This window comes from Echinops telfairi, unplaced genomic scaffold (assembly GCF_000313985.2).
Source record: "Echinops telfairi isolate 266 unplaced genomic scaffold, ASM31398v2 ScPeMD7_7458;HRSCAF=8496, whole genome shotgun sequence".
Taxonomy (NCBI): domain Eukaryota; kingdom Metazoa; phylum Chordata; class Mammalia; order Afrosoricida; family Tenrecidae; genus Echinops; species Echinops telfairi.
The window spans coordinates 27,805,186-27,821,273 of NW_022111358.1; the positions used below are offsets into that span (position 1 = coordinate 27,805,186).

General features: G+C 45.5%; 2 protein-coding genes across 3 annotated transcripts in view; both read left to right on the forward strand.

Annotated features, from left to right (window-relative positions):
- Positions 1–883: 883 nt before the first annotated feature.
- On the forward strand, positions 884–9,936 carry MSL1 (MSL complex subunit 1). 2 transcript variants are annotated; one of them, XM_004707132.2, is made up of 8 exons: positions 884–1,794; positions 2,819–3,198; positions 5,081–5,128; positions 5,567–5,631; positions 6,284–6,351; positions 6,751–6,875; positions 7,050–7,122; positions 7,509–9,936. In XM_004707132.2, exons 1-8 carry the CDS (start codon positions 1,592–1,594, stop codon positions 7,597–7,599), a joined length of 1,053 nt encoding a protein of 350 aa, XP_004707189.1. In that variant the 5' UTR covers positions 884–1,591; the 3' UTR covers positions 7,600–9,936. The 2 variants fall into 2 exon arrangements, with proteins under 2 accessions (XP_004707189.1, XP_045155617.1); XM_045299682.1 differs by lacking the exon at positions 5,081–5,128 and having other exon boundaries at positions 888–1,794.
- Positions 9,937–11,927: 1,991 nt separating this feature from the next.
- The window catches only part of CASC3 (CASC3 exon junction complex subunit), a 16,078-nt gene continuing 11,917 nt past the window's right edge, over positions 11,928–16,088 (forward strand). Inside the window, exons 1-3 of the mRNA XM_004707133.2 lie at positions 11,928–12,166; positions 12,464–12,491; positions 12,772–12,809. Coding sequence (XP_004707190.1) covers positions 11,942–12,166; positions 12,464–12,491; positions 12,772–12,809 — 291 coding nt within the window. The 5' untranslated portion in view covers positions 11,928–11,941. The remainder of the gene's footprint in view (positions 12,167–12,463; positions 12,492–12,771; positions 12,810–16,088) is intronic.

Consider the following 16,088-nt stretch of genomic DNA (forward strand, 5'->3'; position numbering starts at 1 on the left):
CTGCTGGGGTCTGACCGTGCTCACTGGGGAACACTCTGCAGACCTTACAGCTGCCTAAAAATAAACACGGGCTCCACAATTGTGTGCAAGCTCCCGCAGGCAGTCTCCTGCTCTCTGGCATCCTGTGCCAAGGGAGCAGAGGGCTCTTCACCTTTTCACTCCAAATGCATGTCATCGGCAGTGGCCGTGGGACTGGAGAAGGCAGCCTGCAGGATGGAATGGGAGCTGGGGGCAGGTCTCAGGAAAATGCTCACCATGTTGATGTATGCAAGTTTCTCAACATGGAGGTGGCTCTGCTCAGCTCCTGTACTGCAGTCTAGCGGGTGATGGCTCTGTAATTACAACACATCACATCCTGAGGTGGGGGTGGGTTGGGGAGACTGGACAAGGAGTGGCAAAAGGGAAGAAATCAAGGAAGTGTGGCCTGCAAAGTGTGGTTAAGTAATGTGAATGCTGTGAATCCACCAGTGTAAGGAGATGAAATGAGACCTATGGCTGACAGAGGGGGCTCTGCTGCTTGTGGAGGTTTTTGCTCAGTTCCTGAGGTAATGGCCCCTTTGCAGGCTTTCCTAGACAGGAAAGTGGGGTGACTTAAGGATAGATTGTTAGGCTGAAATTGGCATTCACTGCTTCTGTTATGTATTGCAGGCTTAGTGGTTGCTCGGGCTTGTTTCTCCTAGCCCACTTGTTGTTTGGCCTCTACTGAAATGTATGTAGCTAAATGGCTATAATGAAGGCATCCTGAATATTACTGTTTAACTCAGGTAAAATTCTTGTTACAGAAGATAAATAGTCCAGATGACATCTTTTCTCAAAACATTTTCAAGGGAAGTTTCAAAAAGAATAGACCTCAACTTACTGATTATGTAGTCCTTTAAATTGAATTATAGGACTTTGGTTTTTTTAATCAGTATTTTGATACGGAGGTGTATCCCTTTTCTGTTATCTCAAATGCAAAGCAATATCCGTGACTCATGAACTTTGGGATGCATCCATACTGGTTTCTATTCTAATTCTTTCAAGTGGAGTATTTGGTGTTGGAGAACCTTCCTCCCATCCCTTTGAAATAACATTGCAACTCCTAATGGCACTGTTGGGGGCTTTTCATTCCTTCTCAACATGCTATGTGAAGTTTGCCCTGGAGTATTGAGGGGTTTTTGTTTTTTTTTTTTGAGTGTTGAGTTTTTGAGTGGAAATGGAGAAACTAGGGTTGGGGGAACCTTGGGACATCCTAAAAGAACAAGGTTAATGTTGAAACTCACAAACTGACGTGGAGCCACACGTGGTTAGCAGTACCAGAGACCAGGCCAGTAGAGGAGTTTCTTTCTGAAGGAGAAACTACAGGACCCTCTGCAATTAATTTAGCCTCTGAAATTAAGTCATGTACCTTGCATTTTCTGTGAAGGGAAATCATTAAGATTAATGTCTGCCCATTAATAAGTGGGATTGATACGGTCAAGGGAAAGACTCCTGATTCTTAAATAGGGCTAAGTACCTGTACTGAAACTGAAATGTGTGTGTGTGTGTGTGTGTGTGTGTGAAGTCTACATTTTACTACTCTTTTCTCTAGCTCCTTGCTCGGATTGAACGTATGGAAAGGCGCATGCAGCTGGTAAAGAAGGATAATGAGAAAGAAAGGCACAAGTTGTTTCAGGGCTATGAAACTGAGGAGAGAGAGGAAGCGGAGCTACCAGAGAAAATTAAACTGGAGTGCCAGCCGGAGCTTTCCGAGACATCTCAGGCTCTGCCTCCCAAGCCTTTCTCATGTGGGCGGAGTGGAAAGGGACACAAAAGGTGTGCTGCTAACTTCATTAATTACACTGTCTGGACATGATAGGGACACTTGTTACCAGTGACTGAGAATAATGGGTTGGGATTTTGAATTTGTTTTACAGCAATTGTGTCTTGAATTAATGAGGGGTCTTCCAAGCCAAGAGAAAATATCTCAAAACTTTCTTGCTTTGGCTGTAAAAACTTGTAATCACAGATTGTGGAGGGCATCAGAAAGAGAATGGGCAACAAGCACCAAAATTGTTAAAGAAAATGATAACTGTTCTTTTCAAGTTAGGAAGTGCTGAATTCCTTCATTGTGTTAGGTACTTAACAGGTGTGAAAAAGGAAAAGATAATTGGCCCTAGACTCCATTAATTTCCCTGTAAGGAGAGGCAATAAATTGTGGGGAAAACAACCTCAAGTATAGTAAAATATGTAGACGTACACAACAGCAATATAAACATACGTTTTGTAAGATTCAGAGATACTAATAAGGATGACTCTGAATTAGAATAGTGGGAAATTTTTTCTAAAAGGTGGATCTTGAAAAAGAAGTGTAGGATTAGGTTGGTAAAGAAGAGGAGGATGCCCTGTGGGGGAGGGGGGGAGTCAGCTGACAGCAAGGGGGTGAAAATGATGGAGGTTGTAGTAACCCTGAGACTGGCTGGGGGAACAAAGAGTTTGGACTCAGGTTGATAGAACTGAAGGGAAGGGAGCACAGAGTAGTGGCACCTAATGCTGGCTAAGTGGCCTGAGTGAAGTAAGAATCTTTTTTAGCTCTAGTAGGGAATAGGACACTATTGGAGGCTGTTCAGCATGGGAACTCATCTGTTTAGCAAACATTTACTAAGGGCCTAGTACATATACTGTTAAGCATGTTCTCCTCCCCCTCATGTCTGCCCAATGAGCACCAGAATTTAGGTACCTAAATCCTGGTCACTTTGGGGCAAGAGAGCAAGTGAATTCTCTTGTCCCAAAATATGACCAGATCAGATTTTATTCAAGAGTTGATAAATTTTTAAATGTTTTCTTCCCGCTTCAACAGGAAATCCCCATTTGGAAGTACAGAAAGAAAGACTCCTGTTAAAAAGCTGGCTCCTGAATTTTCAAAAGTCAAAACAAAAACACCTAAGCACTCTCCCATTAAAGAGGAGCCCTGTGGTTCTTTATCTGAAACTGTTTGTAAACGTGAGCTGAGGAGCCAAGAAACTCCAGAGAAACCCCGGTCGTCTGTGGACACCCCACCAAGACTCTCCACTCCCCAGAAGGGACCCAGCGGCCATCCCAAGGAGAAAACCTCAAGTGAGATAGAAGATTTGCCGTACCTTTCCACCACAGAAATGTATTTGTGTCGTTGGCACCAGCCTCCCCCATCACCGTTACCATTACGGGAATCCTCTCCAAAGAAGGAGGAGACTGTAGCAAGTAAGGCATAGAGAACACTTGCTCTTATACCCTAGTGGTGGCGGTCAAGCTAACAAGTTTGAAAATGCCTTTGGCATTTTTTAAAAAGTGCAATCAATAAAGCAGAGTTCTGTCAAGAATGAGTAAGTTAACAGCCAGAGACAGACACTGTGCAGGCATTGCAAATAGATGGAATTACAGCAAAATGTGCTCACTGTATTTGCCTGTTTACAACACTGGGAGATGTGTTTGCCAGTAAATTGCTCATCAAAAGAGCACCAGACTTGGGGGTGTAATCTCCGGCAACTTGCATGCCCCCGAAAGAAGGGTTTTCTGTGCTGTGAAATGCATAGAACTTATACTTTGCCGTGCACGACTGTTCCTGCAATTGATACTGTGTGAAACCTGAGAGGGTGGTCTTTGGGGGTGCTCAGGGGCCAATGGTAATTTTGGGCTGGGGAGCCAGGTGGGGATGCGGAATTTCACCTGGGTCTCCACTCTTTAACTATATAAACATTTATCTGTATCTCTATGTCCCGGTCTGGGGGGCAGGAGGAATCTGCCAAAGACCCACCCACAGTCTTACTTTACCTTACTATCCTTCACAAAGGTTCTAAAATGTGAAGAGTTTACTTGGATTGCAGTAGCCCATTGGTTGTTCATATATTTAAATAAAATGGTCTACAAACTATTTTTCAAACAATAAGGACTATCTTGGGATATCTGAGCTGCTTGGGAAGGGGGTTGGGTTTGGGACCTTGATCTTCATTCCCTTTTTTCTTCATGGCTTCCACACAAAGATCTTTCCCCTTACCTCCTACATTAATCAGTCACTGGAATTTGCCTTCGATTTCTGTAATGTTAGTCTGTGACAGTCATTGTGGGTGCCCTCAGTTTCTACCTGGTGTCTTGCCCTAACTGGGATGGGGATGGGAGCCCGTTCCAGGGAGGCAAGGACACTCTTCAGACTTGGTTTGGCTGTTCTGATGACAAAATTAAGTGGGAGAGCATGGATTACTCTTTTTAATGATCTAAAATTCATTAGACCTCACACTCAAGTACATGAGATAGACCAGGATCCTGATGTAGGTTCGGATTTTTTTGTGTGTGTGGGGGGGGGGTGTTGGTTCAGTCAGTTGAACAGGTTCATCCTTAATGGTTTTAACCTTGCTGCCATGGCAATGCTATGTGACAACTTGAGAGAAACCATGAAGCAACTTCCCATCCGGGATTGGGAAACGGCTTGGTCCGGAGCTGTGCAGTAACTAGCTGGATTTGAAAATCTTAACTGCCCTAGTACAGAAAAAGTCCAAATGCCTCTGAGATTGTGGGTGTCACAGGAGCAGGAGTCCAACTGGGGGGGATTGCAGCCCTTTGAGAAGCCTGAGTTTTGAATAAATGTGTGAATCCTTGTTCTTGACATCTCTATCTCACGAAGTCTCGATGGCTTGGTCTAAGGAAGCCAAAGTCTTTGTGCATGTTGTTCAGGCTGGACCAGCAAGGTAGTTTGTTTGGAGGGAGGAGGGAGCTGTTTACGAAGACTACATGTGTAAGTTTTGAGAACACTGATCTTTTATTTGAAAAATAGGGTCAACTTTTACTCACCTGCCATGTTCTGAGTTTAAGGTTTGATATCCTTGGCCATCAACTGTTGCAGGGAAACCACCCTAAATAATGAAGAAAAGAAGTCGTCTCAGTGTAAAAAAAAAAGTGGTGGGCTTATTTTCTTTTCTTTTGTCTGTTGTTCCCTCTTCCCCTCCCCCAGAGAGAAATTCTCAAAAGAACAACTCAAAAACAAAATGGCTTCCTAGTGAGAACTTCAGTAATGATCCTTTCCTCCATTTTGGGCATGGGCTTTTTTTCTTTTTACACTGAGATGATTCTTCTTTCCTGCATTATTTAGGGTGTCTGATGCCATCAAGTGTTGCAGGAGAAACTCCAGTCTTGGCTGGTGAGTAGAATAGGCGTGTGCTGGCTGGGCCTGGGCTGGGGGCTGGCGGGCTGGTGGCTGCTTGGGAGCTGTGTGCCTCATCAGTTGGATGGATATGGGAGAGTGAGCGTCCCTGCTGTTCACTTTCACTTTATAGACGGCTTCAAAATGACAACGCATTTCAGTTGTTTTTCAGGAACTGCAGTAGCATCCATTATATGACTTGTCAGGTATTGGCTTAGGGTTTTTTGCGATCCTGAGTTTGGCAGACTGCAGTGGCACTTTAGGTTCTTTCATACCATAGCGGGAACACTGAATGGCTTCAGGTGAGGCCGTAGAATGGATCCCTATCAGTAACTTTGTGGAGAGACTTCTTCCCTAGTGAGTAGGAAGACGGTTGTGTGACCTTGGATTTAAGAGTGCTTCCACCCTCCTCCCTTTCTTGTGTTTTCTTCCCAGTTCCTTCTTGGAGGGGCCACTCGGTGGAGCCCCTAAGGGACCCAGACCCTTCTGACCTTTTGGAGGTAGGTGCCAGAGCCACCAAATAGGACATGGGGGTGTAACCTGGTCATGTCATAGCGACTGTGCAAATGAGTTAACGTAAAACTGAGGCCAGAAAGGAACTTGGGAGAAATTAACTAGTCCAACTCCTTCAGTTTATAGAGGAGAAAATGAGATCCAGATTAGCTAAGTAATTTATTTTTTCTTTCTTTTTCAGCTAAGTAATTTCTTAAAAAACATAGAGTAAGGTAGTATTTAATGCCATGTAGATTTCATGCCAAGTAGAAAAGTTAGCTTGTATCACTCAGTAACAAAATGATATATGCCAAGCTGATTTCATCATTAAAAGATTGGTATTCATTTTAAGATTAGACTCTTAGAAAATAAGGCTTTGGGAGGGTTTCTGGCAGCCACCAGGTTTATTTCACTTTGACACGACTTTTGCCCTGGAGCACTATGGAAATTGCTTTGAAATTTGGAGATTTTAAATGGGAAGGGGCTTGGAGAAGAGAGTGTTCTGTTGATTTTGTCACCAGGTTCATATTATGCCCTTAGAACTCAGACTCAGGTGAGACCTGAAACTGAAAGCTTTCACATCCCTAGAAGCTAGAAGTGAGTTAGTATACACACGTGTGACATGGTAACAAATGGCTTATCAGCTGCTCTTTTACACAGAACCTGGACGACAGTGTGTTTTCGAAGCGGCATGCAAAACTGGAGCTGGATGAGAAGCGAAGGAAAAGGTAGGCCACAGAAGTCCAACGTGGGGACAGGTAAACCCTGGGACCACAACCCCTCTCTTCCACACTATGGAGAGTTCTCAAATTCCTAACACTTGTTAAATGAATGGCTTTCCAACTGGTGAAGTCTCTTAACCTTGAAGTGGTACTTGTGGGTAAGCATGTTTGGGCCTTCTTCATCTATGTCCTTCCTCAGTTCCACTCTCTGTGGAACCCAGCTCATGATCTGAATTGTTAGGCCTAAATAGCTCTTCCCTAACCAAGCAGTCGGTTGTTTTTTCTAACCTCATCAAGAGGAGTCAGCAAGGTCTTGTTAGCATCTGGATTGTGTGAGTTGCTTTTATAGAACAGGTTCTCAGTAATGTTGGATTTGTTTTGTTTTGTGTGACTTATTTTTCCCAGATGGGATATTCAGAGGATCAGGGAACAAAGAATTTTACAGCGACTGCAGCTCAGAATGTATAAAAAGAAAGGAATTCAGGAATCTGAGCCTGAGGTTACCTCATTTTTCCCTGAGCCAGATGATGGTAAGTCTAATCGGTCTTTGTAAGAGTGGGGTTTTCAAAGAAGAAAAAGGGAGCAAGGCTCCAGAGTACAGCTGACTTTGAATGACTGGATTAATTGTATTTGGGAACAGGTCTAGTTGCTAGAAATTGTCCATCGATAGCACTAACAAGGTCCCATTTGACTTTCTTTCATAGTTGAAAGTTTGACGATTACCCCCTTCTTGCCTGTTGTAGCATTTGGACGACCATTACCAAAATTAACTCCACAGTAAGTATAAAGTTCCCCCTCCCCATCTGAGGTAGCCTGTATTCCTTCCTTTCAGACTTTATGGAAGCCTAGCTAGAAACCTAGAAAACATGTGGTTTGGGGGTATCTTCCATAGTAATCATGGTTCTTTGACAGAAGTGAGGCCATCCTGGGCAGTTAACTCCTTCAGAGGTGAGATGCCCAAGCCAGGGATTAGATGAGTCTTGCTATTGGAGAGAGATTTAGTCAGTCCCTTTAAGGGCACTTGGGGGAAAACGTCACTCCAAGCTTGGGACGCGGTAGCCGTCCGGGCTAGGAGCAGTAAGTGGCATAGTGATCTTTTTGGAGTTCGGTTCATGTCCACACTGAATGCCTTGCTAGCTGATTTCTTCATTCTTTCTTGCAAGGAACTTTGAGCTGCCCTGGCTGGACGAGCGTAGCCGATGCAGATTGGAGATACAAAAGAAGCAAACACCTCACCGGACGTGTAGGAAATAGCTGTACCAGCAAGAGCCCTGTCTTCAGATAGTTGTAGCATGCCATTCTCAGAGAGTGGCAGAGACCTGTTTATGTGACCTGTGTCCTTGTGTGTGCCATCAGTCACTGATACACCTTTCCATACTCCTTTGGTTTTGTTGTCCTCTAATTTTACAAAAGCTCTTTCATTGGGCTAATTGTGAATTGTAGAGGTTAATTTCGGTTTCTTTTCCCTTTTTGAGGGGCATGAGCTCTAAAGCTCTATAGGATGGCAGATTTGGAAGCGGCAGTGGTCTGCCACTATCCATTTGCCTATGGCCAAGTGCTCTCTTCCTTACGTGTGTGGAAGAAACAATGTCTGTGTCTAAAACTGTGCCTGCATGGCACTCTCCTCACCCTGGTATGCCCTTTCCCTGTAGTTTGGGTATCATAGTGGGTTTTACCCTCAAACAGAACAAAAAGTCCTCACCATGAGCTTTAGAACCAGATGAGGAATAGCAAGTGAAGTGAAGAAGCAAGTAACCCTCACAGAATCAGAGCCTAGAGGAACCGGTACATCAATGAGAAGAGGCTCGTTCTTTTGAAACGATTCTGTGAAGCAGCCATATGGGGAGGGAGGTTTGCTGTTAATGTTTTCTTAGTTAATGGGTGATTGAATTTCTTCCCTCATCCCTCAAAAAACAAAATCTGTGGATAAGGTCATGAGAATGGTTCCTCTCAGACAAGGTGTGGCTTTATAAACAAAAGCATTGGACATTTGGGGATGGCATGCCAGAACCTGTATAGATGTCCTTGTGTCACATCACTTCTCAAGTATTCCTTGTGGGCTTTTTACTTTTGGCTGAGCTCTTGGTGGTGGGGTAGAGGTTTAGGGAGGGTGGGGGGTGTGGAATTATATGCTTCATTTGGCTGGCAAATTGTCTACATCTTGTAACAAACAGATGTGCCTAATGAGCTTCTCCATTCACTTTGTAAAAATACAAGTGTACGTGTACCATTATGGGTTTCTCTCCCCCTTGCCCACCCCAGTTTTGTTTAAAAATAAATAAAGACATAATTTCAGGACAGCACTGCCAGGCCACATTGGTCTCAGTTTAAGATCCTTGTAACTATCTGGAAGGAATGTAGAGCCAAGACCTCTGGTCTTAACTATATAGGAATTGCCTTTCATTAGTCTTCAGGACTATGGTGTGAACACAAGTAGGGGTCTAATCTCCTAGAAGGTAGGGGCTTTTATCCTTGAAGAGAATGTGTCCCAGATCATTAGCACTTTTAGAGGAGAAGCCAAGGTATGTAGGGTGTGTGGCCGGCCCATCAGTGGAGCATGAGAGAATGGGATGAAGTCCACGAGACGTTGAGCTGTGCTTCCCGGGTTTGACTTTTCAGGGGACTTCTTCCGGCAGCACATGTAGTATTGGATGATCTTGCTCCTCTTCTTTCTCCTTTTTTGTGTGTTTGTGTTCATTTGTAACTCCCATCTGCTTAGGAGAGTGGGCTCTCCACACGGGCACCTGCTGTGAACTTCATTGCAGCAAGTATGTAGGGAGAAATAGGACTTATTCCACTAGGGGCTCTCATCTCACACCTTAAGGAAAGGAAGGAGATTTCTTGTGAAATTAGGCCAGATTTTCTTTGTTCCTCTTTCATTTTAACCTGGCAAACAGTTTTCCCACTCTGATCTATGTGCCCAAAAAGGTGGGGGGGGGAGGGAAAAAAGACCACCCAGTGTCTTTATTCTTGATCCTTCTCAGTTCTTGACTTTCAGCATTTGTGGGATTCCTAAGTTTGGATACGAGGTTAGCAAATTTAACCTATGCTTATACCATTCCCAGAGGACTCCCTAGATCCTGAGCTAGACTGAGAGGAATCCATGAGGTGCTATCTGGCCAGACTTAAGTGGGTTTTATTTCTTTGGTTCTCCCTGTCCCTGAGGACCTCCCATTTTACTGTTCCATCAAATCTCCTTTGATTTGGATTATGTTTGAGGTTTGTTGAGAAGAAGGTTGGAGAATAGATTAGCAAAGTTCCGAAAATGAAATTACAGTGTGTGGGGGGAAAATTAGTCTTATTTTTCCCTACATGGGATATAACACTGTGAAATTCAATCTTCAACTGAAAGCCCTACAGTTCTCCTAAAACATAATTCCCTGTTTATCTTTTGTTAACCAAGTTTAAGCTAGTGTTAATAAATTAAAACAAGAAATTGCGTCTGTCCTCTTCAGCTTTGTTTTTGCCCATTTCATATTGTTGTCTGTGTTGTAATTCATACTTTTGATACCATTTCTGATGTGTAAAATTGGTTGTCTTGTAAATATCTTATAAAGAGTTGAACTGTAAATAAACTATTGTGGCTGTTAATTTTTTGGATTTGTTTTACTTTATTAGGTTTGTTGGGAAGCATTAGATAATGCTGCATGTGTACTTCAAAACATTAGAAAAAATATCCATAGAAAAACACATCACTTTTCCTCTCATCTAAGGCATTTGTTTCCCTTTCCATTTGAGATTTCACCTGTGCCCTGTGTTCCTCCAAACTCAGAAACAGAAATGCTAAGGAGATGTGGAGGATCCTTGGAGCTTGTAACAATTGAAAAGAATTTATAAGTCAAAAAAATGTATAGGTCATCTAATGTGACTCCACCTGATTTCCCTTCTTGCTTTGCCCTCAAGAAGACTGAAGGAACACATACACACACCCCTTGTCCGCATTGTCATTTAAATAAGATTGCTATCTTATTAATAAAGATTGCTATCTCGTGTCCTCTGAATACCAAACGTCCACAGAACTTTGTGATTTTCCTCACAGGAAAGGATTTTGAATTTTTTAGTCTGAACATTATGCCCACATCCATTTAAAAGCTGGGTCTAACCCAAACAGCTGAAGGGCAAAGGGAGGACTCACAATCCTTAGACACTAAACTTGGCAGTCAGGTTTACACCACTTCAGCTTGTGATCAATAGCATCCTCTAAAAACATTCAATCATGCATCCTCCATTTTGAACTTGGGCAAGTGGTTTTTGGAGCTGGCTTTACATTCCATTTGGCCTCTGGCTTAGTTCATTGAGATGTTTATCCTGGTTCTCTCTGTAGGCATAATGCCTTTCAATTTCATATTGTCCATGCCCTTGGTGGTGCAGTGGTTATGCATTGGGCTGCCATCCTTATAGTCAGCTGTTCAAAACCAGCCACTGGGGGGTGGGGGGAAGACACCGGCTTTACATTCCTGTCAACAGTCTCGGAAACCCACAGGTGGCTGGCTCACTATGAGAGCATTGACTCAATGACAGTGACACCTTCGATTATCTTCAACTGCACCATTTGTAAAAATATTAGGACGGACCCCTGTGCTTGGCCACAGTGCCCTCAGATACGTGTTCCTGTACACTCCTGTAGCGCACTAATTCAGTGCATTCAACTGGTATACCCTTCTGGTCAAAAGATACTCACCGTAGATAAATGCCAAGGCTCTAAAGCATTTCCTTCTTCAACCAGTCTGGTAGCCCTTAAGGAAGTCACTGAAAATAATGATAATTTATCAAGGGCTCATGAGGGTGGGAAGGAGGGGGGAATGAGCTGATACCAAGGGCTCAAGTTGGAAGAAATTGTTTTGAAAAGAATGATGGCAACACATGTAAAAATGTGCTTGACACAATGGATGTATGGGTTATAAAAGGTGTAAGAGCCCCCAATAAAATAATTTTTAAAAAATAAGTAAATCACATCAGCTAGGGCTATGAGCCCGAGGCGGTTATAATTCTTTAAAAATGGGTTGTGGAATCCTGCTTCAGACTGGCATCATACCCTGCCTGCGTGTGGGTGCGGTGAGCGCTGGGGTGGGGAGACAGGAAAAGGCCGCGTGCTGCAGCAGCATCTTACAGACCGCCCCTTCGCTCCAGCCGCGCTGCTGTGGCCAACCCGCCGCGGCCAACGACCTTAGAGGTTTACCTGGACTTGTGACTTTCCCAAACCAACGAATGCAGTAAAATGACGCGCCGCACACGTCGGTAGAAACGAGAAATGGGAATAGGAAACCAGGCAAGCCACCCCCAAGCTGCCAGGTTGACGCAGACCATCCGTAAAGCCCAAGATGGCCGGGACCGGAGCAGAACGCCCGCTTCCAGCTCCCTCGCCCCCGGCCAGCCCCCCGAAGAAGGGGACCGCACCAGCCCCAGTGCGCGGACCTACGTAATCCCTCTCGCCCGCAAACGTGCCGCAGGGCCCCGCCCCCGGCCCCGCCCCCCGGAGGCGGAGCGGCGCCCGCCGCCCGTGAGGCATGCCGGGACTTCGTCTCGAGGCTCCCAGCGGCCCCTGCGACGGGCGCGGTGCGTCAGGAGCTGGCCGGCGGCGGCCGTTCTCCGTAAGATGGCGGACCGGCGGCGGCAGCGCGCATCCCAGGACACGGAGGACGAGGAGTCCGGCGCCTCAGGCTCCGACAGCGGCGGCTCCCCGGCGCGGGGCGGCGCAAGCGGCAGCGCCGGGGGCGGAGGCAGCGGCTCGCTGCCTTCCCAGCGCGGCAGCCGGGCCGGGGCCCTCCACCTGCGGCGGCTGGAGAGCGGGGGCGCCCCGAGCGCCGAGGAGTCCGAGTGTGTGAGTGCGCCGGCGGGCGGGGGCCCGGGAGCTGGCGGCCGAGGCTGGGCCCGAGCGGAGCGCTGCCCCAGGCGGGGTCTCTAGGGAAAGGGCGGGCGGGGGGCGTCTGGAAGGAGGCGGGTGGAAAGCGGATGTTGATAGAACTGACCTCTTTCAGTGGCCACTAGTTCGAGATGCACTTTCCCCGGTCACTCGTTTCAACCATTTTGTCTCGAGGCTTGAGCTCCCCTCCCACGATTCTCCGTTGGGGCCCCCACTCCGCCGACCCAGAACTAACCCCATCCATCTTTCCTTCAGGAGAGTGAAGATGGCATCGAGGGCGATGGTAAGTAGCATCTTTGACCCCGCCCTGACGGGGTGGGTGCTTGGGGGAGGATGCTACAAAGTGGCTCTTTCCTAATGGGGCGATTGAGCGCATCGATTTTGGGCAGGATCATCTTGAAAAAGTTGGTTCCCCCGTTTGTTGTCTGTAAAAGTGTGCCTCCCTCTAAGATTGATGTCAGAATCAAGTGAGGTTTAGCCCGACACACAGCGAGCAGCCTTGAAATGCAATTCAGATCATTGTGCTGCATGTTTTCCATTCACCTCTCTCTCTCCTCCTTCAGCTGTTCTCTCAGATTATGAGAGTGCGGAAGCCTCAGAGGTGAGTGTCTGAATGTGTGGGTGGGGAAATGTATTTTTATGTACACACCTTGATCCACTTGTTGCTCCCCAGGGGGTGGTTTCCCTCGGGCATCTCAAAGGTTGTTACCAAGGGTCTTGTTAAAGGGAGGGGACTTGGGGGCCAGCTTTTCAAGCCACAATAATTACCACAGTTGCTAAATTGGCTTCTCTCCCTGTTGGAAGAAATGGAAGTTCTTATTAAGAGGATGGAAGCATCCTGATGCCCTTCCCGAGAAGAATGATACACGTGCCCTACTTTTCTGTAAAGACTTAGCGAAGGCAAGATTGCTCAGTGGGTTGTGCCAGGAGCATCTTGGTTCATCCATAGGGGGTTGTGCCATAAGTCACTTTCCTTAAGGCGGGCCTTTTGTGAATTTACCGGTTTTGATTGGATAAGCTGATAAGAGATGCCATTGGCGGGTTGTTTCTTGGGCCTCAAGTAGAGTCCTAAATGTTGGATTTGGGGTAACATCTAGGGAAAACTGTGTTATGGATCAGAGTCTCTGATCCAAATCTTAGAGAACTAAGATTTGTTACAGCATCTTTGACTTTGTGCAAAGCCCTGGAGGTGCGATGGTGAACGCTGTAACCAACTTCCTACCTTTAAGGATATTCTGACATATTAGGGAAGCCAGTCAGGAATTCAGGCTATCTAGGATTTCCTGACAACTGCTGAGATAAGCAAAGGCGTGCGGGACGACTGGACATTGAACCTGACTCGGGCAGGGGGACTAAAACAGTATGTGTCCCCAGCAGAGAGAACAACAGGTGAGAGAGAAGGTGAGCATTTGGAAATGGAAAGTGGCTGCAGCATTGTTGGGACAAAAAGGATTTCAGAAAGAAGGTGAATGCGTGGTAAAAGCCAGGTGTGGTTTTGTCTGCTGGAGTTTGCATTCTGGGTCTGGGGGGGACAACAGGGAGTTAGGAAAGTCATTCCTCAGTGGGAGATGGTGAAAGAGTGCATCATTGCATAGGGGCCTGGAGAAATTTTGAAAACAGTAGTGCTGACAGTTGCACAACCTGGTAAATGTAATTAAAGTCACTGAATTATACATAGTACAACCCTTGAAGTCACAGGTGTATGTGTATATACTTGGAGCGTGACCTGAAGCTGGTTAGTTCCAGCCCAACACCCTGCTGAGAATTCGTCTTTCCACTCGTGATACACTGAATCAGAACCTACAATTTAACCTAGAACACCCCGTCTTACAGTAAAAACCAACCATGAAATGGGCTTGAGGGGGGAATCACCACAGTGCTGGTGCGCATCCTGAAATATAGGTGCTCTAGAGGTACCTGTAGAAGGAATGCTTAGACAGAGACCCTGAGGATGAGTGGGAGTTTGCCAGGCAAAGCATTTTCTGCACAGAAGGAACCCTGTCTGGGAAGACCGTCTAGGATAGACTGCATGGCAAGGTACGGAATACGAATGAGACGTTTCATGTGAGCAGAATCTCAGGGCAAGGAAAGACAGTGTGGTAAGAGATTAATCAAAGGCATGTTTTAAAATATTTTGTAAGCCAGGTTAAACGTTTATGTTTTATTCTAAGGAAGTGAAAAGAGTATGAAAAGGTTATTTAAAAAAAAAAGAGTGTGATGTTAGCCGTACATATTAGAGCAGTGTTTGTCAGATGCTGGTAACACCTACATTTCCAGTAGGCAACACTCTCCCCCACCTCCCCTCCCACACATGCACTGATGAGGATCTAGGGACTGGGGAGACTAGTGAGACGGTTACATTGGAAGAAAATTTCCAGTTGACGGTCTCTGACTGTAAAAGTTAACAATCATCTTGCCAGCTGTGAAGAGAACTGATACAAGGGGTGCAAGATTGGAGGCAGAGAAGTTGGGTAAGAAAGCTCTTGGGGAGGTCCTAGCCAGCGGGGAGGGTGGCATGACCAGAGTGGTAGCAGGGAAAATGGAAGGGACAGAATTGGAAGGTTTTTAAGGTGTGGAATTAATGAGGTAATTGATAAAAGATGATTTTGATTTTCTCTGAAGCAGATGTTGAAGATCTCCACAAAAAGCAAAAAAGGGATTTGGAGGTTGGCCATGGAAATGTTTGATGAGATTGTGTGACTGAATTTATGTCAGCTTGAATTCTGCCTGTAAAGGAGTTTGGTGTAATCCTAATTGCAGAGAAAGGAAGGGTGTTCACAGGCCTCGAGTGTAGGGATGGGCGGTGGCCCAGGCGAGGCCAGAGGCAGGGATTACTGTTGGGGTGAGCGGGGCGGTCCAGCGAATGTGATGATGCTGAGGCCTTCAAGGAGGTGTGGAAGTTGGGACTCGAAAGATGTGGGCAGTTGTAAGGGAGATTCAGGTGGTAGATGGAATCCAAGAGATGCCCAGCCTGGTGGTCACTCAGAAAGGAGGGGGGCGGTCTGGAAGGAAGGTGGTGGGTCACGTTTTGGAAGCGTTGCGATGAAAGACCCTGCCCTGTACGGGAGCCACGGTGGCTCTTGGAGTTAATTAAACTGAAGACTTTCGTTCTCTGTAATCTTGCCACCTGTCAGGTATTAAGTAGCCACGTGGGACTAGTGGCTAGGATAGACTCAATTGGCCAGTACAGATAAAAGAACATTTTTAGCATCTCTAAACCTTACTCAGAAAGAGGTTTGATCACCCAGGCTGTCAAAAGAATTCCCTCCTTGTTTTCTTTTTCTTTTCCGTTACCAACTATTGTTAACCAAAATGCAGTTTATTCTTGTCCATTTCTTGACATTTGTTTTGATCTGTCTTAATTTATATGTCAGCCTGCCATCCCTTTTCTTTTACATTGGATTTATTCACGAGATTTTTCGGATTATGCAATCCCCTAGATCTTATATTGAACAGAACTGATGATTATCTAATTTCCCTCCCCCCTTTAGGCCACCTGCTGTTTTTGTCTAGCTGTCCAGAGAACCTCTTACCTTGTTAGGGTCCAGTCCTGGTATTAGGATCTGTCTCGGTGTGGTTCCGGGCCAGGGCGGTCAAGTTCGTGGTAGGCTTTCCAGAGAATCTTCCATTGCCTAAACGTGCTCTTTTTTCCTTTTTCTCTCCCTCATTTTAAATTAAATTTTATAATCCTTTTCACATTTCATTTCTCTAAGACCATTACTTGCTGAGTTTATTTCTTCTGGTTTGGGCATTGTATCTGAAATTATTTTTTTTCTTCCATTCTTAATTTCTTCCTGAGTTTTGTCATTTCGTTCTTGAGTTTTTCCAATTCCGCTTCGATTAAATGGATGTTTTTCCATTTTTTGTTTTGAAAAATGAA

Excerpts from the sequence above, each read along its gene's own strand:
- MSL1 (XM_004707132.2), top strand. The coding sequence starts at position 1,592 with ATGGAAAGGCGCATGCAGCTGGTAAAGAAGGATAATGAGAAAGAAAGG. Across the intron at positions 1,795-2,818 it reads AGTGGAAAGGGACACAAAAG|GAAATCCCCATTTGGAAGTA; the intron begins GTGTGCTGCTAA and ends CCGCTTCAACAG. Across the intron at positions 6,876-7,049 it reads TTTCCCTGAGCCAGATGATG|TTGAAAGTTTGACGATTACC; the intron begins GTAAGTCTAATC and ends TTTCTTTCATAG.